This window comes from Coloeus monedula (assembly GCF_965178545.1).
Source record: "Coloeus monedula genome assembly, chromosome: 21".
Lineage (NCBI taxonomy): Eukaryota > Metazoa > Chordata > Aves > Passeriformes > Corvidae > Coloeus > Coloeus monedula.
The window spans coordinates 3,783,169-3,810,579 of NC_138801.1; the positions used below are offsets into that span (position 1 = coordinate 3,783,169).

At 53.3% G+C, this 27,411-nt stretch overlaps 1 protein-coding gene across 1 annotated transcript; it reads right to left on the reverse strand.

Moving 5' to 3' along the window:
- On the reverse strand, positions 1-27,411 carry ADAMTSL2 (ADAMTS like 2). Its single transcript, XM_082294977.1, has 20 exons — positions 27,316-27,411; positions 25,634-25,745; positions 24,634-24,776; positions 23,985-24,060; positions 23,511-23,613; positions 21,770-21,915; positions 21,544-21,667; positions 20,486-20,566; positions 19,169-19,344; positions 17,901-18,243; positions 17,716-17,745; positions 16,828-17,209; positions 11,572-11,675; positions 9,606-9,732; positions 6,135-6,348; positions 4,359-4,514; positions 2,904-3,074; positions 2,639-2,815; positions 1,542-1,686; positions 1-310 (listed from the first exon to the last, which is right to left on the reverse strand). Exons 2-20 carry the CDS (start codon positions 25,742-25,744, stop codon positions 192-194), a joined length of 2,928 nt encoding a protein of 975 aa, XP_082151103.1. The 5' UTR covers position 25,745; positions 27,316-27,411; the 3' UTR covers positions 1-191.

The following is a 27,411-nucleotide window of genomic DNA, read 5'->3' on the forward strand; positions in this document are numbered from 1 at the left end:
TACACGACTTTATGTACAGCTCTGATCCCGGGGCGCTCCCAACGTCCAGCGGCGCCGTCCCTCTGCTCAGGACCGGGAGAGGGGTTCTGCTTCGGTGGGGACACAAAGACCAGGCCAAAAGCATCCTTGTCAGCAGCGTGTGGGACGTGTGGCTACAGGGAAGGAGGAGCCCTGGCTCAGGAAGGCCGGCTCTAGGAGTGGGGAGCGCGGCAGGAGCGGCAGCAGGCTTTGCTGTAGTACCAGTGGCTGCACAGGTTCACCTTGATGGCCAAGGCGCAGTTGGTTCCTGCCTGGTCCTGGCAGCTGTCGTCTGGGTGGGGAGAGAAAACACAAGGTGTGGCACAAAAAGGAAAAAGGAAGTAAACAATTGGGAGTTCACGAGCTCATTTTGGCCCCTACACAGCTCTGAACACCATGGGGTGAGCGACATCATCCCAGCTGTGGCTGCCACCTCCCTGATGGCTGGCAGAGCTGGAAAACACCATGGAGCTTCTCCATAAATATCACTGTCAACCTGGGCAAAGGCATGAGCAGGTTGATCTGTCCCTTCACATCTGGCCTGGTTTGGGGAGTCTCATTTGGTCCCAGCCCTGAAGCTCAATCTCTTTGCTGTAAAACAGAGGTGCCCAGGGATTGCTGGAGCCACCAAGGCACTGAGTTGTCCACAGTTCAGGGGCCTCCCCTGGCAGGGCACAGGGTGGCTCTAACATACTCACAATTTCAAACACAAAGAGGGTAGAAATTCCCCAATTCCCTTGAGAAAGGGAATGGGAATCCAGCAGTGTCACTGTCACAGTTAGGGGCAAGGAGATGCTGGAGGCAGGGCTGAGGCCAGAGGCTGCTTTAACACTCTCCCAGCTCCATTTAATGCAATATTTTGCTTCAAACCCACAGGATTTATACTTTTTTTTTTTTTTTTTCCTTAAAATCCATAGGATGCATAAAACCAGGCTGCTCCCAGGGCAAGGTGGCCACGAGGCAACTCCCAAGCTCCATGCCCCATCCCAGATCCCAAGGGAATGGGCAGCCAAGAGCACCCAGAGCTGAGCCAGGAGCTGGCCCCCAAATCTGTCTCCCATTTTCATGCTTTTCTCCCACACTGTCCTTATTCCCAAATCCTATTAAAGGATTAGAACCGCGTGTTTGCTAAAGATCACAGGGACTCTGAGCCAGCAGACGAGTCAGATAACGAGATAGTTACAAATCCCACAGGATTTGTAACCTGAAGACCAAAAATCATTAAAATAATGGCACAGATGGAATTTCCTCGGCTCGAGCTGGAATCTTACAGAAGCAGCACCCAAATCAGCGCTGCAAAGGCCCCTTTTATCTTCAGGTCAGAGCATATTTCTCCTGAGCTCTGCCCTTAATTTATCTCCAGAAAGAGCTGGTGCACAGCCCCCCATCACTTGGGCACAGAGCTGTCCCTGTACATCCTCCCTGGGATGATTTTCCAAATGGGGGCAGTGGAAGATAAGATGCTGGCGGTGCTGCTTGGAGTGATCCAGCGAAAATCAAGGCTGTGGGGCAGTGGGGCTCACCTGGGGGCTCCGTGGGGCAGGGCTGCAGGTCACAGGTCTGTTTGCCCACCGGCTTCACCAGCGGGTCACAGCCCCGCACGATGTCCTTGCCTTGGTAGCACTTCACATCCCGCATCCTCACGCCGATCCCACAGGTTTTTGTGCACTGGGGGACAGAGAGAGGGGGTGAGGCAAGACCCTGCCATCCCAGGGGACTGTGCTGAGCCAGAACCAGCTTGCTGGGGGTGTTAGGGCAGGAGGAGAACTCGTCCCCTGGCTGAATGTCACATCTCAGTGCCACACCGCTGTCCCCGTGCTCTGTCTTTGCTGCCAGCACCATCAGCTTCTGCCCAGGGATAGGTGGATGTGGCCCCATTCCCTGGCACTGACATCCTCCCTCCTCCTGCTGCCCTTCACAAGGGACCACAAATGAGCTGGCCCAGTCCAGGGGATGCTCTGTAGGACCAGGGTGGCCATGGAACGCCCCAGAGCACCTCTGGAGTGGGGTTGTGGGGTCTCTGTGCATCCGCTGTGGGTTTGTGGAGCTGCTGCTGGGCCCAGCCCTCGCTGCCTGCTGCCCTTTGGATGCCTCGTGGAGCTGGGATTACAGCAGGGCTGCTTTGGATAATTATAGGCTGTGGTGATGGTTTGCCAGACTAAACACAACAAGGCTCCTGGAGCTCGGATCAGGGAGGCTGCATCCAGCAGGGCTTGCAGGAAGCCCACACTCAGTGGGCTTGGCCCCTTGGCCACAGAACCCCAGCTGCCTTTTGGGTTGTGCAGGGCGCTGGGGCAACCCATGCTCTCACAGCATCCCCAAATTCTGCATCCCCCGGGCAGCCACCGCGTGGGCTCCATGCACACCCCCAGCCACACTCCCAACAGTGCCACCGGGGAAAAAATAAAGAAAAAAAATAAAGCTACAGCTGGCCCCAAACACCCCAATCTCCCTGGGCACAGCCAGTCCCAGCAGCACCATGGCAGGGCGGAATCTCTGCCCTGAGCTGCCAGTGCAGCAAAAACCCCCGGGGTGCTCCCTCAGGAGCCAGGCCCTGCAGAGATTCACCTTGGTACAAAGGGACGGGGCACCACAGCCTTGGGGCTCCCTCCCCGCTCACCTCGGACCAGGGGGTCGTGTACCACTTGAAGCAGGGCCGCTCGAAGCACGTGCTCTCCTCCACGGGCTTCTTGGCCACGTCACAATCGGCAGCGTTGCGGGTCTTGATCTTGCCATTGACAATCTCCAGGCAGAGCACGATCCTCTTCTTCACGCCCCGGCCACACGTCGTGTTGCACTGCGGGGTCACCAGCAGGGCCGGCTGAGACCTGACACCCCATGGCGACCCCGCTGAGGGCACCCCAAAGCACGGGGGCTGCACTTACCCGCTCCCAGTCCTGCGCCAGCCAGTGCGAGGGGCAGTTCTTGTCCCCGCAGGGGTGGATGGCCAGGGGCTTGGTGTCCAGGTTGCACTGGGACTCGGGCACCACGCGCCCGTCGCTGGTTTTGCAGTACACGTGCCGGATCATCCTGCCCTGCCCGCAGCCGCCGCTGCACTGCAACCACAGCGGGCACTCAGCGGTGGGGAGGCACCGGGGAGCCAGCCCTGACCCATCCCACAGCGGGGACAGAGCCCCCACAGGGCTCTGCTGCCTCCCCACACCTGCCTTCCCCAGATTTCAGGGGGATTTTTGGGGCTTGGCTTAAAACATGCACAGGGGAGCTCAGCGGATCCTTCCCGCAGCCAACAGAGATTCCATTATCACGGAACCACAGAATGGTTTGGGTTGGGAGGGACCTTAAAGATCACCTTATTCCAACTCCCTGCCATGGGCAGAGACACCTTCCCCTATCCCAGGTTGCTCCAAGCCCCGTCCAGCCTGGCCTTGGACACTGCCAGGGATGGGACATCCTCAGGTTCTCTGGGCACCCTGTGCCAGGGCCTCAGCCCTGACACCCAGCATCTCTCAGGGCAGGCAGAAGGGGAAGCAGCTCGGGCAGGGAACCCCAGGGTGGCTCCCAAAGAGGCAAAGGGGACCAAGGAAGTGGCTGCAAATATTCAGGCCCAGTGCCCGGAGCAGCTCCCCGGCGCTTCCACGGCCGCTCTTGCAGAGACTCTCGGTGTTTCCTAGCACTGCTGCTGCCATGGAAACTACTTATTTTTAGCTGATGTGAATGTATCAAAACCTGGGTAAAAATAGCTTGGGATGGAGGGGGTCTCTGGAGCAGAACTGTGCAGGAAGGGAGAAAACTGGGGGGAGGGAAAACAAAAGAAAAAAGAGCAAAAGAGAATAGAAAATAAGGAGGAAAGAAAAATAGGGAAAGGGAAGAAAGGAGAAAGGAGGAAAGGTAAAGGAGGGAAAGGGAAAAGAGAAAGGGGAAAATAAAAAAAGGGAAAAGAGTTAAAAGGTTCAATTTCTGGGCACGGAGCATCAGCATTGCCAAGGAATGCTGTGCAGCAGACAGACAAGAGGATTTTGACACCCACTAAGGCCCTCAGCCAGGTCTCTCAGGGTTTAACCCCTCCTATACCACATCCCCCACAGGGCAGGAGCCTCAAGGAGAGCCCGGGGAAGCAACAGGATCCACTGGGATGCTGCATCACCCCCAGGGCGGCCAGTCGGGGTGACTCAGGTGCCAGCAGAGGTGACACGGGGAGAAGCCAAAGCAGTGGAATTATTTGGAGGTCAGCTCCCACCCAGCACAGGCTGCCTGCGGGTTTGTTGGAGCTGAGAGCTGCCTGGGATGATGAGCCCAACCCCACAACCCCCCCGCGCCAGGAACAAGCCAGCCTGTGGTGGGGCACGACGGCCACTCATGCGGCCACCGCGGGGTCTCACCGGTCCCCAGTCGGACACTGTCCACTGCCGGTCACACGGTGGCCCCGTGCAGTTCTTCTCGGCCAGGGGCCGGGCGCTGGCATCGCAGAGCTTCTCCTCCTCCGAGCAGCGGATGTCCCTGGTCACCACGCTCCGCTCCCCGCAGCGGGCCGAGCACTGCCGGGAGGGGACAGGGGACAGCGTCAGCCGGGAGGGGACGGGGGACAGCGGCAGCTGCGAGCTGCTGGCTTCGGGGCTGGTTTTTGCACATTTTAACATAAAACTCTAAAAGCACGCACTGCAAATGCATAAATGACTCTTCCCCAAACCCCCAGAGCAGCTGGAGGTGCGGGAGGGCTGCATCGTGCCCCGGTGCTCTCGGACAGGTGATGCCAGAGGATGGAAACTCCAGGAATGCCTGCTCGGAGCTGAGCAGTTTTAGCTGTCACTTAGAGACAGGGTGAGATCTCCCTCGCCTCCTTCCCAGGAGCAGCCAGCTCCTTTCCACCTCTTCGGAGAATGTTTTCCCCCCCACCCCAACCGCACAACCGAGATTTTTATGCTGTGGATAAATTTGGCACCGCGCAGCCCAGTGACATTATTTAGAACTGGATTTGAGTTACTACAGTCTCACATACACATTACATTTGCTCCATGCATAACGTAAAGCAGGGAAAAGTGTCAACAGAGCTGGGCCCAGACGCACCGTGCCGAGATGTTAATCCTCAGAGCCCTGAAACGCGCTTTTTTTAATGCCTATTTCCCCAGCCAACTTGGCACCCCACCTCTGATGGGATCCAAAGGAGATTAGCTTTGCTGCTGGCTAAGAACAATCCACTCCAGCACTGTCTCAAGCAATCTGTCCCTGACAGATGCTGGAGGAGAATACAGATTTCTGTAAAATGAACCACTCCAGCTTGCTACGCCGGACAAATTAACGCTCCAGCACGTGCTCGGGGAGCTCCTCTCTACCAGCTGGGAGAGTCAAAACATCCTGCACCACCAGAGAATGCACCAGCCCCTCCGTCAGCTCCAGGGAAATGATGCACACCAGCTTGCAGGGGAATGGAGACATTTAAATTATGACTAAGAAGAGTTTTTGGGAGCTTCCCAGGAGGAAGAGTCATATTCCTCATGATGCAAACCATGGGGCAGGTTGGCACCCACGGAGAGCTCATCTGCTCTTGCTTAGATGAGGTCTGTGCTTGATTTGGGAAGAGGCACCCCGAGGAAGCAGCACTGGTTTGGTTGTTTCCATGGGTTTGTGTTTGGAAGGGATGTGCTGGAGCACTGTCCGTGCCTGGAAAGGGATTCCGGGGCACAAACCCTTTCCACAGGTTTTCCCAAGCAAACCAATGAGCTGGAACAGGGGCAGCACTGCGCCTCCTCAAACTATCTCCCAGCAGCTTTGGGGACTGGCTTAAGGCACAGCTAGGAGAAGGTTTCATTCTGTTTGTGGTGCAGAGGAGTTGGAGGTGAGGAAGGGACATTTATAGCGATGTAATTCATGTGTGAGTTGGGATCGCCTTCCCGGCACGCTGGGTTTGAAGAGGCTGCCAAGGAAGTTGAGCTGGGAGGATGTGAGCCGTGGGCTCCTGCCCTACCTGTGAGTGACCAATGGCAGTGGCCTCCCATCCTGAACAGGAGCCAGGGCTTCATTTTAGGGAGAAAAATACTGATGCACATTGATCCACAGGCAGGGACTGCAATCAGCGTGTCCTGACAGGCCAATGGCTACGGATGAGGATAAATCGGAAAAGGGAGAAGCCCAGGCACAGGTGGGCCAGCAGGACTCACCTCGGACCACTCGGACATCTCCCACTGGGGCCCGCAGGCTGGGTTCTTGCAGACCTTGCGCTCGTCGGGCCGGGCGATGTCAGCGGACTCGCACAGGTCGCTGTACACGGAGCTGTCGAAGCCCGGCGAGATCATCTTCCAGCAGCGCACGATGCGGAACTGGTACCCCTCCCCGCAGGTCCGGGAGCACTCGCTCCAGCTGCTCGTCTCCCACCTGTGCAGGGAACAGAGGCCATCACCTGGCTGGAGCATCCCACAGGAAAGTGCCAGGGCCTGCACTTTGGCCTCAACAACCCCTGCAGCGCTACAGGCTGCGGGCAGAGTGGCTGGACAGTGCCCAGGCAGAAAGGGACCTGGGGGTACTGGTCAACAACTGACTGAACATGAGACAGCAGTGAGCCCAGGTGGCCAAGAAGGCCAATGGCACCTGGTCTCTCTATTCTTCTGGAATAGTGTGGCCAGCAGGACCAGGGAAGTCATTCTTTCCCTGTATTCGGCACTGGTGAGGCCACACCTCGAGTGCTGTGTCCAGTTCTGGGTCCCCCAGTTCAGGAAGGACTTTGAGATGCTCAAACTCATCCAGAGGAGGGCAACAAGGCTGGTGAGGGGCTTGGAACACAAGAACGGCTGAGGGAGCTGGGGTTGTTCAGCCTGGATAAAAGGAGGCTCAGGGGTGACCTTATCACTCTCTACAACTCCCTGAAAGGCGGCTGTAGCCAGGTGGGGGTCGGTCTCTTCTCCCAGGCAGCAGTGACAGGACAAGAGGACACAGTCTTAAGCTGCACCAGGGGAAGTTTAGGTCAGACATCAGGAAAAATTCTTCACTGGAAGAGCAATTGGACATTGGAATTGTCTGCCCAGGGAGGGGGTGGAGTCACCATCCCTGGACGTGTTTAAAAAAAGCCTGGCTGTGGCCCTCAGTGCCATGGTTTAGGTGATGAGGAGGTGTTGGGTCATAGGTTGGACTTGGTGATCTCAAAGGTCTTTTCCAGCCTCGTTCATTCTGTGATTCTGTGAAAACCCTGCCTGTGCCTGGCTGCAGGGAGATGCTGCAGTGAGTGAGCTGCCAACACACGAGAGCTTTTCCCAAGGGGTGGGAAGCAACAGCATATGTTGGGCTCACCCTGCAGACCCCAGCTCGTGCCTGCAGCTGAAACCAGCTTGTCAGGAGGAAGGGTGGCACGGCAGGGCCTGGTCCAGTGTCCTCGGTGACAAGTGAGCGTTTGTCACCGCGGGCTCTGCCTGCACATTTCTCTGTCAGGCTTTTTGCCCATGTTTGACCTCCCTTTTTGCCTGCTCAGCTGAAGTAGGGAGAGGACACAGCATCCATCACCCTGCAGATGCCAGCAATAATGTCACACAGAGCTGCCTGAGCCCTGGTGGGACACACATTCATGTCCCACCATCAGTCTGGCTCTGCTAAGCACATCTGACAGGCTGGAAGAGCTGGGATCTGCTCCAAGCACTGCCTGTCCTTTACTGTCCCCTGCCACCTCTGTCCTGACAAGAGAGGAGCAGCTCGCAATCCAAGGAAAAAGTCATAAAAGGACAAGTTTTGTGCAGTACAGCAACATTACAGCAATTCAAGAATGAGCTAAAAATCTGAATGGATCAGAATTCCCAGCTCCTCTGGATGTGGGCAGCCCCCAGGTCCCCACTGCTGCTGTTCTCCGAGCAGGAGAGCCCCAGCCCCGGCTGCCCCCAGGCCTCACACCCCATGTGGGGCTCCAGGCACAACAAGCAGCCGTAGGGAGATGTCACACATTTGGAGATGTCACCTAAATTCATCCCGCAAAATTAACGTTTTCTCTTAGGAAAGCGTTGCCAGCCCAAGCATCTTCCTGCCTGCCCAAGTGCTGGTGGCTACCCCATGAGTTCCCAGTGCTGCCCAGTTGCAGTCACTGGTAAATCACAGAGCAGCTCCTCACAGCGCAAGCCCCTGGAGCTGGGACAGCCCAGCCAGAAGGAGGGACAGCTTTAGGACAGACTAATTGGAGAATCTAAGCATGAAAAGTACCAAATGCTTGTTCTAAAAAATGACAGCAAACAGAGCTCCCAGTGCCTGTGGTGCCCAGGGTGGGTGTGTTCCCTGCAGCATTCACCTCCCCGTGCTTCTCTTGCCTCAGCTGCAGCCTGCTCTAGCTCTCAGCCCTGACATGAGAGTTTCCAGGAGATCTTCTACTCCATGCCCTACCTGTCCTCCTTCACAGTCACCCAAGCGCTCTCCAGGAGCCATCCCTGGTTCCTGGCATCACTGGGCTCTTGCTTTGCCCTGTTCACACCACTCCAGGACATGGATCCCTGGATTTACTCCTCCCTTTACTCCTCCCATAGTCTGACACCATCACAGTCGTGGAATAGAATACCCTGGGGTGGAAGGGACCCACAGGGATCATCGAGTCCAGCTCCTGGCCCTGCACAGACACCCCAAAAAACCCACCCTGTGCCTGGGAGCATTGTCCAAATGCTCCTGGAGCTCTGGCAGCCTCGGGGCTGAGCCCATTCCCTGGGGAGCCTGGGCAGTGCTCAGCACCCTCTGGGGGAAGAACCTTTCCCTGAGATCCACCCTAAACTCCCTGACACAGCTCCAGCCATTCCCTGGGTCCTGACATTGGTCACTGGAGAGAAGAGATCGGTGCTGCCCCTCCATGACCCCTTGTGAGGAACCTGTAGGGTGCAATGAGGTCTCTCCTCAGCCTCCTCCAGGCTGAACAAGCCAAGTGACCTCAGCTGCTCTTTGTACGGCCCCTCTCCACCCTTCAGAGCCTTTCTGTATCACTTTCTTCTATGCTAGCACCCAAAATTTCACAGAGGACTTGAGGAGAGGCTGCTCCAGCACAGACCAGAGCGGAACAATCCCCTCCCTCTGCCAGACAGGGGTCTGTCCTGCCCAGCCCTCTGTGGCCTGCAAACTTCCAACCTCCACAGCAGCAGTGGAGTTGTCCAGAGCTGGACAGTGTGGCTCCGGACAGCCTGGCTCCGGACAGCCTGGCTCCGGACTGTGGTCACTGTTTGGATCAGAAGGAAAACTTTCCAAAGGACTTCCAGCACAAGTTCCCCTCCGCACCAGCTCTTGCCCCAACACAAGTAAACCTCAGTGATGTTTGGGATGCTGAAGGGATCACAGGGCTGGGTTTGTGGCACAGTTTGCGAGCCCAGCCCCTCCACCCAGTTCTCACACGTTCTCCCCGTGCCAGGCAGGGCAGGATGATCCTGCACTGCTCGAAGCTGGACTTGCTGGGAGCCCCAGGTGCCAGCTCTGCCCGGATTTGTGGAAGTTTTAAGCTGGCAGCTTGAGCTGAAGCACTCGGGAGGAAATTCTTGCTGCATCCCAGATGGAGCTAAGGGAGGAGGGATGGGGGTGCTATGGGCCATCCCTGCTGCCCCCCCAAATCCACACCAACCCTCCCCTGAAGACATCCAGCGCAGAGAAAGCACAGAGACTCCAGGAGTGCCCTGGTGTGGCGGTACCTTGGCTGGCACTCTCTCCCAGCACAGAACTCATGGATGGGCTCGGGCCGGGTCATGGCATCACAGTACGTATCGTCCACCTCGATCCCATCATAGCGAACACACATCGCATATGTGGACATCACTCCTGGGTTCAGAGAGAACACACACACACAGCAGGACGCTTGGTGAGTTGGACATCCAAACTGGGTTGGGTTTTTTTTTTGGTTTTTCTGTTTTTAGCTGCATTTCTCAAAACTTCCTCCCGCTGGAAAGCGGCGAGCTGGGCTTTCTGTCCTGCGGGATGGCTGCTGCTGGGAGGGGAGGATCACACTGGCCACCCCGCCAATCTGAGCAGTGTGGTTGAGTTTGGCCAGCTCAGAGGAGGGCATGGCCACCCCTGCCAGGGCTTGCCACCAAAACCAATATATGACTAACACATTTTTATAGGAAATACTCAGGGCCACGAGTCTGCTCGGCAGCTCTCACCCTGCCAGGCTTGTGGGTGGAGGCGACAGCAAACGGCCCCCAACCCCCTCCATCCCCCCACCCTCCCTGTGCTTTGCACCCCCTTTGCACCAGGTGCTCCCCAGGTGCATCCAGAACTCCGGGCCAAGGCAGGGATCCTGGAGGTTTGGCAAGGAAGGCCCTGCCCCTCCTGCTCCCCCTCCAAGGCAGCGGCAGCCGGTGTCGTCAGAGCGAGACCTTTTCCCCCGCAGCCTCCCGTGCCAGAGTAAATGTTGGGAAGTCCATTCTAGGACCTGGCTAGGGACCAGGAGGCTGCTCTGGCTGCAGGTAACAAGAATTGCAGCTCTGGGGAACATATGGTTTACATGAAACTAAAAAAAGATCTACAGCTCTTGACACGGCCTTGCCTCTCTGCGATATGTCAGTGAGAAAAGGCAGTGAGGAGGGAGAAATTTGAGTTAAACCTCTCCCAGCTTGCTGCAAACCAGGGCAGAGCAGGCTGGCCCAGCCAAGGGAGAAATTTGTTTCAGAGGGGATCAAAGAAGTCAAAAATGTCCCAGAACACATGGACGACGGGATCTTGGGGAAAGGGGCAGCTCGCAAAGCTCCTGCTGCAGGCATGAGGCTGCTGGACAAGAGCAAATGCTTAAAATGTAAAATCCTCGCGTTTGATCTTTTAAGAGATGTCCCTGAGATTGTAAACTCGTCTCTCCCCCTCCTTTCCCTCTTTTTAATTCCAGAAGCACTGTGGGATCTGGATAATTTCAGGGGCAGCACAGACAAGTGCATGACCCAGACGCCTGATTCATCCCAGGGGATGGGCAGGGGCCAGGACCCCCTAACCAAAGGGTGAGGGAGGAGATCAGGTGCCTTGAAGCTTTTCAGGGGACAAAAAGGGAGGAATTTCTGCAAAAAGAGGGAAATTCTGCCTGAAGAATAGAGGCTCAGTTTTGATATCCCTGGCATCTCTGTCCCTGTTCCAGATTTACACCCTCGCAGCCAAGCTCAGGCTCCAGGGCTGAAGGAGTGGGAGAAACAAAACACAATCAAAAAGCCAAATGCTATTGTGTTTCCTGCCAGAGCTGAACAATCTTCCAAATTTCCCTCTGCAGGGAAGCAGCTGAGCTGTTCAAACCCCTTGAAGCTGTCAAAGAGGTGAGGAAGGGGGAAAAAAAAAGGAGGCTCAGCACAGCTTTGGGGATCCTGGGGACACAAAGTGATGGGAAGTGAAGGCAGCGCTCAGAGCTTCGCAAAGGGAGGGTGTTTTGAGGGATGATGGACACGCTGGGCACCAGCTCCTGGTCCTCAACACACCTGAGAGGTCGGTGGGCTTTGCATGCTCAGCCCCCGGCTCCTCTCCCCACCCCGGGCACAGCAGAGCTGGGGTCATGCTAAAGCAGAGATCACGAGATCCCCTAAACACCAGCAGGTCCTTCCCATCCCTAACAGACATAAAATGGACTCACACACCAGGTGGTTTCAGCAGGCTGTGCAGAATTTGGCTGCTTCTTATAACTACCTGTGGTGCATGTAGAGCTGCAGGGTTCATGGGAGGAAAGCTTCCACCTGTACATGTCAGCAGCACTCACACCTTGGCCCTTTCTTAACAACTTCAATCTGTTTCTAGCGATAAGCAGACAGAAAAAAAGAAAAGAAAAGAAAAGAAAGAAACAAAACAAAACAAAAAAAAAAAAAAAAGGCATTTACAAGGCGAGCGGTGACAGCCCACGACAGACACACACATCTGGCTGCAGTTCGGTTGGGTTCGGGTTTGGGAGGGGATGTGCTCGGTTTGGCTTTGGTTGGGTTTGGTTGTTCTGATTTTTTGGGAGGTTCGTTTGTTTGAATCAATTTTTAATTTTTTTTAGTTTCACAACATACCTGTCCTGAGCCCCAAGTAGAATCCCCAGCCCGGTTAGAGGCAGAGCTTCCACTGTCTAGAAATAGAGAGAATGGGATAAAAATACCCACAAGTAGAAACAGTTCAGAATTTAACAAAGTTTGCATTTTCTGCTCAAATACACCTGGCCCTCGGCACACAGTGACTAAAGGTGCAGTATCTCCTCCCCTGTGTCTCCAGGGCTGGGCAAACCCACTCGTGCTGCTCAGTGCAGCACAGATTTTGGCTACTCCAATCTCCAAAAGCCAGCATGTGGCACTGGAGTTTCGGAGCTCAAAGCCCACTGATTTTGCCACTCTGGTTTTGGTCTGATTTATTTCTCTTGATGTCGGGTGGGGAATTTGCATCTCTCAGATCCACGCTGCACTCAAACACAAAATGCCATGGGGAGAGGAGTAACAGAGTCAGCCTGGTGTGAGAAAAAGCATTCATCCAACCAAGAATTGCAGCTGCTCCCTGTGCTGGGAGGGGGTCACACCTCAGGGATACTGCACCTTTACAACAAAAGGCTTCGGTTCTGTTCTCATACCTTTGTCCAAACCCTCGAAACAGCTACACTGGAATAGTGCACAAGGTTGTATCCTCACATCCAGTTGTCTCTGGCCTGGCAGGATATGCAGCTTGTATGATTTCTAGGCAGCAGAAGCTCTGAAATTGCCTTATTTAGTTGTTTGTAAGAAAAAGTTGAGGTCCAGCCTATCAAATCAACCTTTAAAAGGACACTGTTGAGAATCCAGCCGTTTCCTTTCCGACCCACCCTCCTTCCACCGCCAGCACTGAACCTCCAGAAGGATTAAAAACAACAACAATCTCATTTTCCCTGTTGATTTTGCCTCTGTCAGTTTGGCAAATGGTCGCTTCCTGCGCTTGAAATGGAACTGAAATGAATGTGACTATTTTTTTTATCTTTTTTTTGGTGGAAAAATAACAACCTCAGCTCACTATAAATAGTGTTTTATCTGCCACAGCAGCTCTTCCTGGGGACCCACAGCAGCTCCTGATCCCTGCCGTGTGCCACCAGCTGCCACCCGGCCAGGAGAGGGCTCACAAATGACAATTGTCGTTAAAACATAGCCAATATCTGCTTTTTGTACTTTAATTCACCTGGAAATATAACCCAGATCCTCCAGTCTATCCCCTGCTTTCAGAGGCACCAAGTAAACACCAAGTTATCCTGTGACCAGGACTCCTCTCCCTTGAAAAGGAGGAAAATCTTCAAAATAAGCTTTATCCCACATCTGAGGACAGTAAATCTTTCAACAGTGTCCCTTTAATGTATGTGATCCTGAATAAAGAGCTTCTATGCATAACAAGGTCCCAGGGACAAGACCTTTCCAGAGGAATCAGACATTTGGGCACAGGGCAGCATCCAGCTCATTTCCAGCAAAGACAGAAGTGTCACTTTGTTCTCCTCTAAATGCAGCCCATTGTCCAACAAAACTGGGGGCATTTTCCCTTTTTTTTAAAATTTTATTTTTCCTCTTTATTAGGAGCTAAATAATAAAGTCACGCATTTGCTTTCCTGCCTGAGCTTTTAATCTGCTTCTCAAGCAAGAAACAGCACCAAAAATGAGCACCAGTCCCCAACCCCTAACTGAGGTCTGGGCTGCCCCTTTTCCCAAAAGAGTTCCCATAGTAGAGGAATAACCCTGACAAACACAGGCAAACACCACAGATCAACATCCACAGTCCCTGGCTCCCATTTCTGCATTTTATTTCAGTTTTTATTTCTAAGTAAAGGGGCAAACTCATGGCTCCTGTTGCAGGCTCAGCCCTGGCTGCACACTGGGATGAAGGATGGAGGGTGCCTGGATCTGTCCCAGCACACCCCAGAAAGGTTTTTAGCTGCTCCAGGAGAGGAAAAGCATCACAAGAGCCACTCGCCCACCCCAGTTTGTTTCCAGAGAGGAAATAGGACACCCCACACTGGTGTAAGGTGTTCCTGGAACTGGGTGCCTCCACCCACACTACAACAGTTCAGTAAGAAATAAACTCCTCCACCTCTAACCAGCACTGTCCCATATGGACAGACTGGCTCCAGAGAGCTGAGCCTCCCTTGCCTGTTCACTGACAGGGAGTGGAAATGAACAAAAAGCCACAATCCATCCCCAACTGATCTTGGGAAGGATTTGGGAGGTCTCAAGTCCAAGCTCCTGCTCCCAGAACTAGGCTGATCCCAATAACAAACTGGGCCCACAGGACCTTGGCCTTTCCCAAGGATGGGAATCCCTCACTCTGCCCCACACCAGGACAAGAGATATTCCTTGTGTCCCATCCCTGTTTCCTCCAGCACAGTTCTGGCTGTCCCCTCCAGCTCCCTCCCTCCTGATGGGACAGCTCCAGTCCCCAGAGCTCCAGCCCAGGGCACACCAAACCCCACATTCCACTGTCAGTATGGGCTTTATCCCACCGTGCTGCTGCCAGCAGGAGCGTTAATCCTGACCTCAGGGAGCTGAGCTGGAGCTCCTCATCCCTCCTTCCCACCCAGGAGATACAGGTCAGTGATCAGTGTTACAACAGCAGCTGGGCTTGATAAATAAACTAGAAGTAAATAAAGGCCTGGGGACAACCAGGATGTCCTGACCCATCCCACCCCACCCTCTGGAAGTCAGGTGCAAGTTGTTTTGTTACCTTCTTCTCTTCCTCTCTCTTTTTTTTTGTCTCCAAACAGAGGCACCCCAACTGCCCCCAGTCTGCCTGCGCTGGCTTTTCAGCCCCCCACCAACAAAGGATGGAGCCAGAAAGGACCTGAGCATCTCTCAGCCTTTTGGCTGGTGCAAAACTAGTTTGGAAATCAATGTTTTGATCTGAAAAGTTTGTGTTTTGTTCCAGAGAGAGCGAGGGGCAAGAAGAGGGGACACTGCAGAACAAAACCAAGGGAAGCACAGGTGGAAAAGGATGTCAGTGCTGGGTGTCATTCCTGAAGGGGTTTAAATCACTGTTATCAATGGATGGGCAGCCAGGGACACTGCAAGGAGCTTTTAGGCATCCAAAAAAGCTGCACTGGAGCCACCAAAAGTATTTTGTGATTGCCCTGTAAGAGCCAAGCTGCTCCAAGGTCTAAATCTCCCTGTATTCCCAGGAGGTAGGAAAGCACTGCCTCCATTTCACAGCTGCTGGGGTAGAGCTTTGGGGTACAGGGTGGCAGCTGAGGGAGTGTGATGGGGCCTGGGGGAGCCCCAAGGGGCAGAGCAGGGCCTTCATTGCCCCAGGGTAGGGTAAGGGGAGCTGAAGGCACTGCCCTCTCCATCAGAGGACGGATGAAATGCTTGCTTTGGCAGCTGAAAGCAGCACTCCCAAGCCAAGCCACGAGGAGAGATGATAGATTCACGCCCTTGGCAACGTTTTCATGTTCTTATCATTGAGAAGTTTGTTGATCCATTTGGCTGCATGGCCATTTTCTTTAGCATGAGTGTCTTTAGCATAACATAGTGGCAGTTGTGGGTAAATCCAGCTGACTCTAACCTGAGGGAGCATCTGCTCAGGGCTTTGCATCTCCTCAAGCTCAGCACCTTATCCCATGTTTTACAGATCCAGGAGGAGGCTGACACGGGGCTGGGGTGCCATGGGTCTGCACAATGGGACCCAAATCCACAGCCTGGCTCTGGGACCTGGATGCTCCCAAGGCCCCAGTGTCAGCTCAAGCTGCCCAGGGAGCACTCTCGTGTGTGGCTGACCATGAAGGAGGACTACTTGGAGACTAATTGGAGGGCTAATTTTTAGGCTAGACATTAAGAAAAAATTCTTCACTGGAAGAGCAATTGGACATTGGAATTGTCTGCCCAGGGAGGGGGTGGAGTCACCGTCCCTGGATGTGTTTGAAAAAAGCCTGGCTGTGGCCCTCAGTGCCATGGTTTAGGTGATGAGGAGGTGTTGGGTCATAGGTTGGACTTGGTGATCTCAAAGGTCTTTTCCAACCTCGTTCATTCTGTGATTCTGTGATTGCTGCTCTGAGCACTGGCCCCATCTCAGTCCCCATGGGCCCACACTGGGAATGAGCTCCGGGCTGGGAATCAAGGCAGCTCCCCAGAGAGCCCTGGGACATCTCAAAGGGGATAGATACAGGCTTGGGGATCAGCACTATCCCAAGACTTCCTTCCATCCTCCCCCAGAACAAAACCTGCTGCTAAATCTATATTAAGGCTTTCTTTACCTCCCCACTCCCACTCAAACCAGCCATCTAAAGGAGTCCTGAAGTGATGGTCCCAGTATCAGTCACTGAGCTGCTCCTGCAGAGCTTTGGATATTGCTGCCCAAGCTGTGACTCCCTGCGCTGCTTCTGCAGCTGCTGAGGCAACAAACCCAGGCAGTTCCTGCAGGACCTACAGTGGAGCTCCCAGTGTCCTGCTCTGCCTCTCCAGCAGCTCCCGGGCAGGGCCGTGCCTGGGAGCTGCTGGAAGCATATTCCTGCCATCCCAAGTGAGGAGGATGGTGGGTGGCACTCAACAGGGTGGGTGAAAAGGGGCCAGGACCAACTTCTGCTGCATCAGAACTCGGAGGAAGGGGCTGGGGAATGGGAGCAGGACGTCAAGAGAAGGCAGAAGGAAGAGGATTCTTTATGGTCATGGCTCTGACAAGAAGCTGTGACAGCACAGAGCAAGGCCTCAGCTGACAAATATCAGCTTGGACTTCCAAACCGAGGCCCACCAAGGGGGACACTGAGTTTTCCTCTTGCTTAAATGCTCTCATGACTTTCTGCTCCCAAACCTCTGGCCCTTCCTTCCAAATTAACTCCCAACAGAGAGTTTTCACCATCCCACCCCCGACTTACCTCCTGCTTCCAAAGAAATGGAAACAGTGCATGGAGCACAGGGCTATTACGGGTCGAGAACAGCAATAAATTGGATTTACTGTAATTAAAGGCACGTCTCCTACCTTGCTTTGTGGGTTCTGTTCCCTTGAGGGCTGCTCATGGTGACGGTGGCGTTTGAAAACGGTGTCTCTGCAGAAGTGTTGGTGGCTTTGCCGTTGCTCAGCTCCATGTAGGTGCTGTTGACCGAGTAGGTCATGAGGCCATCGGTGTCCTCGTAGTCCACATAGAGGCTGTCGATGGGTGACCCCACCGAGTTGATCGGGTCTCCCTGGGCGAAGATGCTGTTCATGGTCATGTTGAGCACCAGCTCCTTGGAGTCCGAGGTCTTGTCCAGCAGCTTGTCCGTGATGGCGTTCTCCAGAAGGAATTCCCTGGAGGTGAGCCTGGGCTCCAGGTCTCTGTCGTCATGGTCTGTCTGGTAAGTAGACCTGGTTACGTTTGAATCTAGATTGGAGCCAACAGGGGGGAAACCACAGTGACAACCACAAAATGCATCGAGGCTGGGAGGGAAAAGCAGCCCGGAGCAGCGGGGACACGCCGGAGCCTGAGCAGCCACACGGGGGGCAAGAGGCAGGGGTTGGCTTCTGGGGAGGGAGAATCTCATGGGGTTCTCAAGGGTGTGCAGCTTTGGGAGGGCTTATCCCGCTATGGTGTGGCCAGAGGGGAGCTCAGCACCTGCCAGCACTGCCCAAAGCAATAGCAGAGGTGAAAGGAAGGTGCTCTCCTCGCCCCACAGCCCATGCAGCCATGCTGGGAAAGCACTCCAGGCACTTTGGGGGTGGGGTGCCCAAGGGACTCGAATGGGAAGGAGTTGCTGGGGGCTTTGGAGGAGTGGGAGGTGATGGGAGATGTTGTGACAGGGAGTTTTGTGCACCCAGGGCTCCCTCCTGTCCTTGGCATGAGGCAAAGCACAGCAGGGCACCAGCGGGGAGATCTCACCCGGTGTCCACCCCCCGCACGCCCCCACCAGAAACCAGAATCTGAAGGGCAAAGAGGATTTGTGAGCAGAGATGTTTTAAAGAACTTTCCGAGGTTTCCAAAACACAAACCAGCAGAACCACCAGAGGTAGAAACAGAGCGTTTCTCAACAAGAGCTCTGAGAAGCAGAACAGTGAGGCCCAAGTCTCCTCCTTACCTTGGGGTTGTTTGCCCTTCAGTTTTGGCTCACAGTCAATTGTTTCTGCTCTTTCATAGACCTCATTGGTTTCCTGACCTTTGCTCAAGTTTAAATCTTCCTCCGTGTCCTGCCTTCCAAACACCTGGTTCTCCAAGTCTATCCTTTCCCTGGAGATTTTCCCAAAATAGGTTGCATTGTGCTGGATAAAGCCCAATGGCACGTCTCCATCGAACTCCCGGCTCTCCTCGCTCTCCGACTCAGAGAAGGTGTAGTAGATGGGCTGCAGATTTTTTGAGTGTGGCTTCCTCAGGAGAGTGTATTCAAACGTGATGGATGGGTTCTTGCCATTTTGATTCCAGACCTAGCAAAGAAATGAAGCTCTTAGCGGGTGCAGGGAATTCGTGGCACGCAAGGCACAGGATTCATCTTGGACCTGACAGTTGGGGAGCATCTATTTTGCTATTTCCAGTCTGTTTTCCTTCACAGTGCCAACTTCTTCCTGCTGGAGCCCAGCACCATTTTCCAAGGGTTGTTTGGCGGTGCTGCAGTGGGGATTAACCCCAGCTCACGAGCCACAGGTCACACTTCATCCTCGGCCACTGAGTGACCAGAGGCTTGGGGGAGCGACTTCACAAGTCCCTGACTATCACGTGCAAAGCCACTTTTTGTGGCTTTATGAGGAGCACACCCTCCCCTGCAGCTCCTACATCCCGCTGGGGCTGGGGACTCCCAGCTGAGACAACCTCATAGTGGTCTAAAGCTTTTTAAGCACCCAAGCAACCATCTTTTCCCCTTCCAGAAGAGCCTGGGGCTAACATGGAAGATGTTGGGAGCTGGGCTCTGGCTGGCTGCCCAGAAGAAAATTAAGGGCCTTTTCTCCAAATACCTGGTTTTATGTGGTTTGCTTTCAAGAAAGAATTGGGGTTAAAGTTTTATGCACTTGTCTAAGCTCTCTGGCCCAGTTTCTTATTTTTGCTTTTCCTGCCAGGTAACTTGGATAAAAATGCCAAGGAGTAGGAGAGAAATCCCCTCGCAGTGCCTGAGGCATCTTCTCCCTGCAGAGAGGAGTTACCAAGCCCACGTTCAACCACTCAGAGCCCTGCCTAAATCCAAGAGCACTGACACAAGTAAAATAGGGTTGGGTGAGGAACCGGGAAGAGTCATTCCCCTCCTCATGTGAAACCATGGCAGGATTCTGCTCCCAAGCTCACCCCTTCCTCGATTCGAGGTGGATTTTCTCTTTCCCATCACGCCCAGGCTTGGGAACATGAGAAGTCAAAGCTCACCATTATGTTCAGCCCTTGGTTCGTGGGTCCCTGGGCAACAATGTACTCGATCCCGGTCTCGTACACATCCATGGGCCGGCGGTACTTGAACACCGTGCCTGCAATGTTGAAGTTCTTTGGACTGTCAACTTTATAGTTCCCGTTGAAGAAATAGTATCCGGCTTCATCAGCCACAGCTTCAAAGGAGAGAGAACAGTCAGTGCCGTCACGTGCAGGAGCAAAGCTCTGGATGCTGCCCCTGGTTCATTCAGGGGTAAAATCAGAGTGTCACAAGAATAAAACAAGGGATTCTCCTACGTGACAATGCGCTGGTCACCTGTTTGCAGCACACACCATGTGAGGATGTGCCCAGAGTTCTGGGCCGCAAGTCCCTCCACACTGCAAACTCCTGGGTATGGGGCTCACACTCGCCCCTGGCTCCTGTCACCCTTTGGGCACCAGCCCAGCATGGACCTTGAACAGTCCCAGCTCTGCAGAGAGCCAAGGGCAGGAGCTGCCTCCTTGGGAGCTGATGCCCCCTGAGCCAGCAGTGGCCCAAGACAGGTCGCCCCAAGCTAGCCCGGGAACTGTTCACCACATCAAGCCTTTTTCTTTCATAGAATCGTCCTAGAATGGTTTGCAATGGAAGGGAGCTTAGAGCTCCTCTCATTCCTCCCATGGGCAGGGACACCTTCCACTGGACCAGGCTGCTCAAAACCCCATCCAACCCAGCCTTGAACACTTCCAGTGATGGGGCAGCCACCTTCTAGAGGCCACAAGCCTCTGAGGCAGCAAACGTGCTTCTCTTCGGCAAGTCTGGATTTTTCCACACTGCCCCTGAGCAGCTCTGTCACCTCCCCTGTGAGATGGGTGGTGTGGTCACCAACACTTCAGCAAGGCCACACATAGCTCACATCCCCTTGGTGCTGTTGTCATTGCACATTCCCCCAGCGAGGGAAAGCCAAGGGGATCACGAGAGAGGTGAAGTCACTTGGCCATCTGTGATCCAGCACCAGGGCATTTGTCACACCCCACTGAAATACCAACAATATTCACCAACATTTTCTGCATTAAAGCAATCAAAACATTGACAAAAACAGCCCAGGTGCTCAGACTGCAGAGAGGAGCAACACCCTGGCTTGGACAACACGGTTGGATTTACATTGCCTACAGATTTAGCTCATGTCTGCAACAAATGGACTCGATGATCCTTGTGGGTCCCTTCCAACTCAGGATATTCTGTGATTCTATGACAAAACTACATCCAGCTCCGCATTGGAAAAAGCATTAACCAGCATAGGCATGCATCCTAGGGAAGTACCAAGAGGTTATACACACCCAGAACATCTGCAGACTTTTTCCGTTCCACTATCTGGATATCCCTCGCTCCGGCGGGAATGTGCGTTACCAGGGAATAGCCTACAGGAAACTACGGATTAATGAAAGGATCTTTGGAACCAGCGATCTGAGCGAAGCACTGCTCAGGCAGAGCTGCAACCTATCAAACACACTGGCCTGGACCCACATTTTTAATGAGCTATGGATTAAAAAACCCCAACCCTTCGTGTTTTGGTCTGCAAACAGGAGCTTATTGGTGATAGAAGAGAAAAATGTGCGAATTGCGTCCTGGTTTACAGAGGGAAAACACATCCGAGGGGGGAAAGGATTCAATCCTTACATGCACGAATATCCTGTTTATCTAAATTGGCGTAAGAGAATACATCTGCAGATGGTTTTATTAGCTAGAGAAGCTGCTCTGTGGTTCAATATTGATCCCTGCGTCAGCCAGCGTTCCCAAAACTCCAGCAGGAGCTGACAGCTGGTTCCTCCTCTGACTCCCCTTTGCTTAGCACCAGGCAAGAGATGGGACAGGACAAGCCCTCCCACAGCACTGAAGTTCCTGCAGTTTGCTCCATCTCAGAGAGCATTAATCATAATTCCTGAATTAGATTGTTATATTTAGGACATGTAGGTTCTGCTGCTTTACATCACACCAATTTTTGAAATCCTGGTCTTGCAAGATATTGTTGCTTCCTGTTATTACAAATAGTTTATTTCTAGTTTTACTGGGTCATGAGTGTCCTGGTTTTGGCTAAATGACTAAAAAAGACTAAAATAGATACCAGCCTCTTGCATAACCCTTTTGCACCACTCATCATCAGAGACCTCTGGTTTCTGACAAGCACCACGCAAATTTCCTGTTTTGGTTTTTTTTTTTTTTAAAAGAAGGTTTTCTCTGCCCAGATTCACAAGTGGCATTAACACACATAGAACACGTGGGAAAAGCTGAAGCTGGGCAGCTGGTAAGAGCTGAAAGCAATTTACCAAAAAAAAAAAAAAGAGTCCATTTTAAACCCAGCCCTCTCAACTAAAGCCCTTGGTCCCCAAAGCCTTACCAAGATGAGAATTTCCTTTCCGGTAACTGCCGGTTACGTGGGTGCAGCTGCTCCCATCTCCTTGGCAAACTCCACATTTATCCAAGGTGTGGGTGGAAAAGAGAATGCCATCGCAGCCAATGGGCTAAAAAATGCACAGACAGAGCACTGAGGGTCAGGCAAACGTCGCACCCACTGCGATTCTCTGAATGCTACTAACAATATTTTTGCTATAATGTTTAACAACCTCACATTTTCCAGACACGCAAACCCCTCGGAAATCTGTGTATTTGCAGGATGTTCCATCCCTGGCCTGAACCATTAACTGTCTCTGGCCATCCACAGTGGTGCAATGAAGGTCACAGGGCTTGCTAGAAATGTGAACATAGTCATCTAAGGGGAAAGGATATAAAGAGAGATTCAAAAACAGCAGAAACACCACAACTTTCATCCTACCCAAACCAGTGAATCTCTGCCAAGCTAAACAACAACAGCACCAGCACAACTGCAGAGCAGTGAGAGTTCAGAAGTTGCCATCTCTTGTGTTTCAGGCTAGATGGGAGATGGCACTTGGACAGTGTGACAGCCTTTGCACAGCCTGGCAGGAAGAGATGCCCCAGGGATGCCAGGGGCATCACCAGCACCAGCCCAGGGCAGGCACTGAGGCAGCAGCACTGCTTTGTGCAAGGACTTGCAGTGTGATATATGTGCCCCACACAGCAACATGCATGTTCACAGAGCAACGGGAGTTAAATTAACAGATGCGTTGTTGGAAATATTGGTGTAAGACTACATTCAAAACCGTAGCAACTTAGAGCCTTTTATGATCTCTAACTCTTCCATAAACATTCACCCGAGATGGACTTAATTCACCCTTTGCTTTCTGCAGACAACAGCTGGCTGGCAGCACCCACCAGCACAGTAATCCCACATCTTATAATATCCACAGGAAGCAAATGACAAATGCATATTTGCATCAGGAACCCGATGCCATGTGTTTGTCTCCACCAACTCCTGAGCAACCAGAGACCCCCTGGCCTGCACGCCCAAGCAAGGCAGCATCAGTGTCAAAACATTCTGCTGCAAATCCCCCAGGAGCCACACGAACGCCTGCTCGAACACAAAACAATTCCCTGCAACATCTCTGGTGAGTCAGCTTCAACAGCAAATGTGCTTAAGGAAATTGTCACCTTCAAGGGACAAAAGCCACCAAGGAGAAATAGCTCATGGACCAAGTTCTACCTTGTCCCTGCCAAGGCTGGTGAGCCAGGGGCTTGGTACACAGGGAAAATGATTTGATGAAGATAATCGTTCCTAGGTGTGTACAGAGACCCCTAAAATAGAGTTGCAGTAGATCCCACCTCTATTCTTAGGCACCCGAATGTGAATCTGAAGAACCAGAGCTCAGGAGCCTGCCCAGGAGAAGGATCCTGGGTTCCCAGTAACTCTAAAGCTTGGCCTGGTTTGTGTTTAATGCTTGATTTTGATGGGAATTCAGTGCCTGAAAGTTCAATAAAATCTCAGTCTTTGAGTCCCAAGTTGTTTCTGCAGTTCTTGCTCACCCCAGATGACCAAAGTGACTGACTGCATCTCGGTGACATTTGACAGAGCACACAGAGGGCGTGGGAGAGACAAATGTCACTGAAAACAGCACAGCCAGCAAAGGCCCCAGCTCAAAGGACACTTGTCTGGGTGAGCCCGACTGTCCCTGCCAGCACAGCCCATCACCCCTGCTCTCACATCCTCCTGCAGCCTCTGGTCCCTGGGAGCTGTGACCCACACAGGCTACAGACATGAACTCATGTTGTTATTTAATTTTCAAGCTACCCCGCAGGTTCAACGAGCCTTTGAACTCGGGAGACAGCTGATTGTGCCTCCAAAACACCACTTTAAAACAGCAGAGGAGGAGCCTTCCTGCAGGCTGTAGCATCATATCTATCAAAATATTTGGCTGAGCATTATGAAACACACAAAGAATGTCTTGTTACCAGGATATAAAGGTTTCCATTGATACGTTCTGCCATTATACACATGGGAGTTAAACGATGAACACTGCTCCTCTCGAAAGCTCCTTCCGTTCACAGGGCACTCCTAGAATGGGATACATTAACATCCTGACGGAAACAAAGTGCGGGAAAGGTTTCTGGCACATCACCACCAGCTGCAAGGAGTGTTTCCATCACCTTCCCCAGCCAGGGCCACATCCTCCTCCTCCTCCTCCTCTTCCTCCCCCCACTGCAGGAACCCCCTGGGAAATGTTGCCAGAGGCACTCTCTGGTTTTATGGCCCCCAGCACAGGCAAAAGACTCTGATGGGCACCAAAGAAGGGAACTCCCAGCTGCTTGGAGGGGCAACAGGGTGACAGCTACAGGACAAGGGGTGCTCCCTCTCCAAGGGACCCAGAAATGCCATACATGACTTTCCACACCAGGTATTCCCAACAAGACAAAGGATATCCTTACTTGGACTTTGCAGAGCTGGTATCTTTTGGATGTTCCAGTGCAAGTTTTATTAGCCAGCCCACTCACTGACTTCCTTCTGAATAAAGACATGATGGTTAGACAGGGGGCAGAAATCATTTCCCCTTGTTTAAATAGATTTATCTCTGCCTCTGTAAGGTCAGTGTCCACACAGCAGATGCACAGAGAGATCTATCAGACTCCCTGGAGTTGGCAGCAAAGGCCTCTGTGGCTTTGTTCCCTGCATCATCAACTATTCCAGGAGGTATCATGGGATGAGGGCCTGGGCACAAGGTTTACAAAGTGGCTTTTGGCAACTGCAGTGCCCAGAGAGGGCAGAGCCAGGCACAAAGCAGAGGGAATCACCAACCAGCCCTGCACCAGGGGGTCCTCACTGCTGTGCCCCAAAGCCTTGAGAACGGCCTCAGTCTGTGTCTTCTGCCTCTCTGCACTAATCCCTGCTGGAGAAACTGCAGGGCCAGCACAGGAATTCCTCAGCTGGTTTCTCCTGGCAGGGATGCCCAAAGCTCAGGGAATCACCTCCTGCCCAAGCAGGCTTTGCCACACACCTTTCCATCAGTGCTTCTCTCCAAGTGATGACCTTTGGGTCAGCCAGCTGCAGACCCCCCTCCCCAGCCCGTGGGTGCTGTACCTCTGCCTCAGGCAGTGCCTCTCCTGGGATTTGACACCTCCCCCACAGGTCCTGGTGCATGCTGTCCACTTGGTCCACTCTCCCCACCAGTAAGCAGTGACATCTGACCCCTCCTCCAGGCTGTTGGACGTCTGTGTCAGGTCCTGCTCGGAGCACGGGGGAGGAAAGAGGAGCAGGAGTCATATCCAAACCTCAGAGCCTGTGGTGGGACACTGAGGGCACTCCCCCCTCCCAGCCTGCCCCACTCGACCCGGGCATTGCCTTCTCCAGCTGAGGTCAAGCCTGAGGTTTCCATCCCTGCATTCTTGCAATTGTGTTTTCATTACAAAATTGGAATGAAGTGGCAATATTTGGGATTCCTCAGGAAAGGAAATTCTCATTGTTTCGCTCAGTTGGCAAAACTGAGTTCCCAAACAACCCTAAACTCTCCGAGACTTTTGGTGCTCTCTGAGTTTTGCTCCACAGAGAATTCAGGGAGCTGGAGAGACAGCTGCAGCTGAAAGCTCCACTGGAAGCTTCAGCAAACCCTTGCAAAACCCCTCTGCAGCAGGAGAGCCCGTCAGTGGGTGCCAGGGGATGCCAGCAGGCTGGAGGAGCCCGTGTGCTCTCTTTGCAAGCACAGGTTTGTCACTTCAGGAGGGTCCCTGACACCCCCACCTCCCACCCCATATTGTGACCATGCATCAGAGGGCAAAGGAACTGCAGATGTTGTATGCAAAGCAAATGAAAGCTCCAGGCACTGCAGGGAGTGAGGAGTGATGCTCACCCAAGAGCAGGGCATGGCCTTTCAGAGTCCTTGAAATGCTCGGTGAGTGCTCTGAGCCATGGACGGTACAACTTAGCTTAAACCCAGACTAAAGAGTTAAGGCAAATCGTAAACCCTCACAATTTTTGGAGACCTGATGCATGCACTGAGCAGCTCTGCAAGCCCAGGGGGTTCCCACCCCAGATGCCAGAGCATTTTAAAGCCCAGAGACCCCCTGAAACGTGATACCATTACCTGAGCTATGACAAAGACAACGTTGCCCACAAGAAGAAGGGCCAGGGTGCCTTTCAGCTGCAACTGAGCACTGAGGGAGATGCTGCTCCACCTCCACTTGGATATCTTCATCCTAGAAAGCAACCAAACACTGCACTGAGCACAACTCCCACCCAGCCCCATGACCAGCAGCAGGGGCTGCTTTGCCTGGGTTCCACAGCTCCTGCCTGCTCCAGCATTCCCGCTCAGCTCGGTGACACCGACCACCAGTGACTGCAGGGGCTTGAGCCTGGAGTTTTACTTAATTAATAGAAGCATCAACATGGTACAGGTTCACCTCCCAGCTCGGTTTTGATCTGTCAAACCACAACTTTGCACTGGTTTGCAGTGGCTGCACCTGACACTGCTCCAAGCCTGTCTTGGAAGAGAGCCTGGCTCACACCGAAGCGCTGCACAGTGAGTAACCAGAAGTGTTCCTGGATCTATAAAAGCAGTGCATTTAAATATCCCCATTTACAGGACCACTCCTGGAAGAATGACATGAAAGGCTTCAAAAACAAAAAAATGCAATTAACAGCCGTTATTTCTCCTTTTTTCATTTATTCCACTCCAATTCCCCTCGGTTCCCAGGGGAGAAGAATTTTCTTATAGAAAAGACACGACCCACAATTAAAGAGCAGAAATTAGGTATCCCAAGTGTCAGCCTTTCATCTCTTTCTCCATCTGCCTCATGAAAGAGAATAACCCAGAATGGCATTTTCTTAAATAAAACCCAGCTCAAAACCACAATACCTTTTATTGTGAACCTCCCTGCAAGAGCCAGAAAGGAGCAGGTTTCAGGAAATCATGCTTCCAGGCAATCAAAGCAGCCCATGTCCGTAAGAAAAAGAAAGAAAAAATATCCTCCCCTAAGTTAATTTCCCTTGAAAAGCAGCTAGACAGTATCTTCGGGAAGCAGGGGGGTGGGAGAGGTGCTGCTCCTGGGGAGAAAGGGCAGGACTGCAGACCTGCAATATAAAGAGCTTCTTTCCTACCCGATTTTTTTGGGGTTTTTTTGGTTGGTTTGTTTTTTTTTTTTTTTTTTTTTCTCACTGCAAAGGTTTTTGTAGCGGTTTTGAAATCACAGAATTGCCGGCAATACCAACCCTGCTTTGCTGCCTGGCTTAGAAAAATTACCAGAAGGCTTCCAGGTCCCCAAATCCGCTCTGTAATCGCCCTGGGGGAGAGGTCCAGCATGCTAAAGAGACTTTCCAAGAGGCAGATCCATTGATTAATGGGAGCCCGGAGCGCTTGGCCGGGGATCCCGCGGACAGGTGGCTGAGCCTTGCCTTACACTTGGTTCTCATTAAGGCTCCCAGACACTCCTGACTCGAAGCCAATACCAGAGCGCGCTCGGAGTTTATCCTACAGGCGCTCGGGGCTGCGTGGTTAAATGTAGGAGGAAAATTGAGGGAGGGGGCAGGGATGTCGCCGAGCAGCATCGCGGAGCCGGTACCGGGGCAGCCCCGCACGGGCGGCGGGAGGGCGATGCGGGGCGGGGATGCGGAGCCGGGATGCGGAGCCGGGATGCGGGGCTCCATCGCCGCGGGGCGGGCAGCGGGGAAGGGTCCGGCGGGACGCGACCCCCGAGGGGCCGGGATGGGACGGACAGGACGGGATAGGGTGGGACAGGACGGGACAGGACAGGACGGGACGGGCCGTACCTGGCGGCGGCGGGGCCGGGCAGGACGATGCTCCGGGGCCGGGCGGGAGCGGCGGCGGCGCGGAGCGGAGCGGAGCAGCGGCGGCCCCAGACGCTC

What these genes read in the sequence shown, in the direction of transcription:
- ADAMTSL2 (XM_082294977.1), bottom strand. Translation starts at nt 25,744, where the DNA reads ATGAAGATATCCAAGTGGAGGTGGAGCAGCATCTCCCTCAGTGCTCAG. An exon ending in ATGGAAACCTTTATATCCTG is followed by an intron (nt 21,916 to 23,510) that starts GTAACAAGACAT and finishes CTTTCCCCTTAG; the next exon opens with ATGACTATGTTCACATTTCT. An exon ending in TGGCGCAGGACTGGGAGCGG is followed by an intron (nt 2,816 to 2,903) that starts GTAAGTGCAGCC and finishes GTGACCCCGCAG; the next exon opens with TGCAACACGACGTGTGGCCG.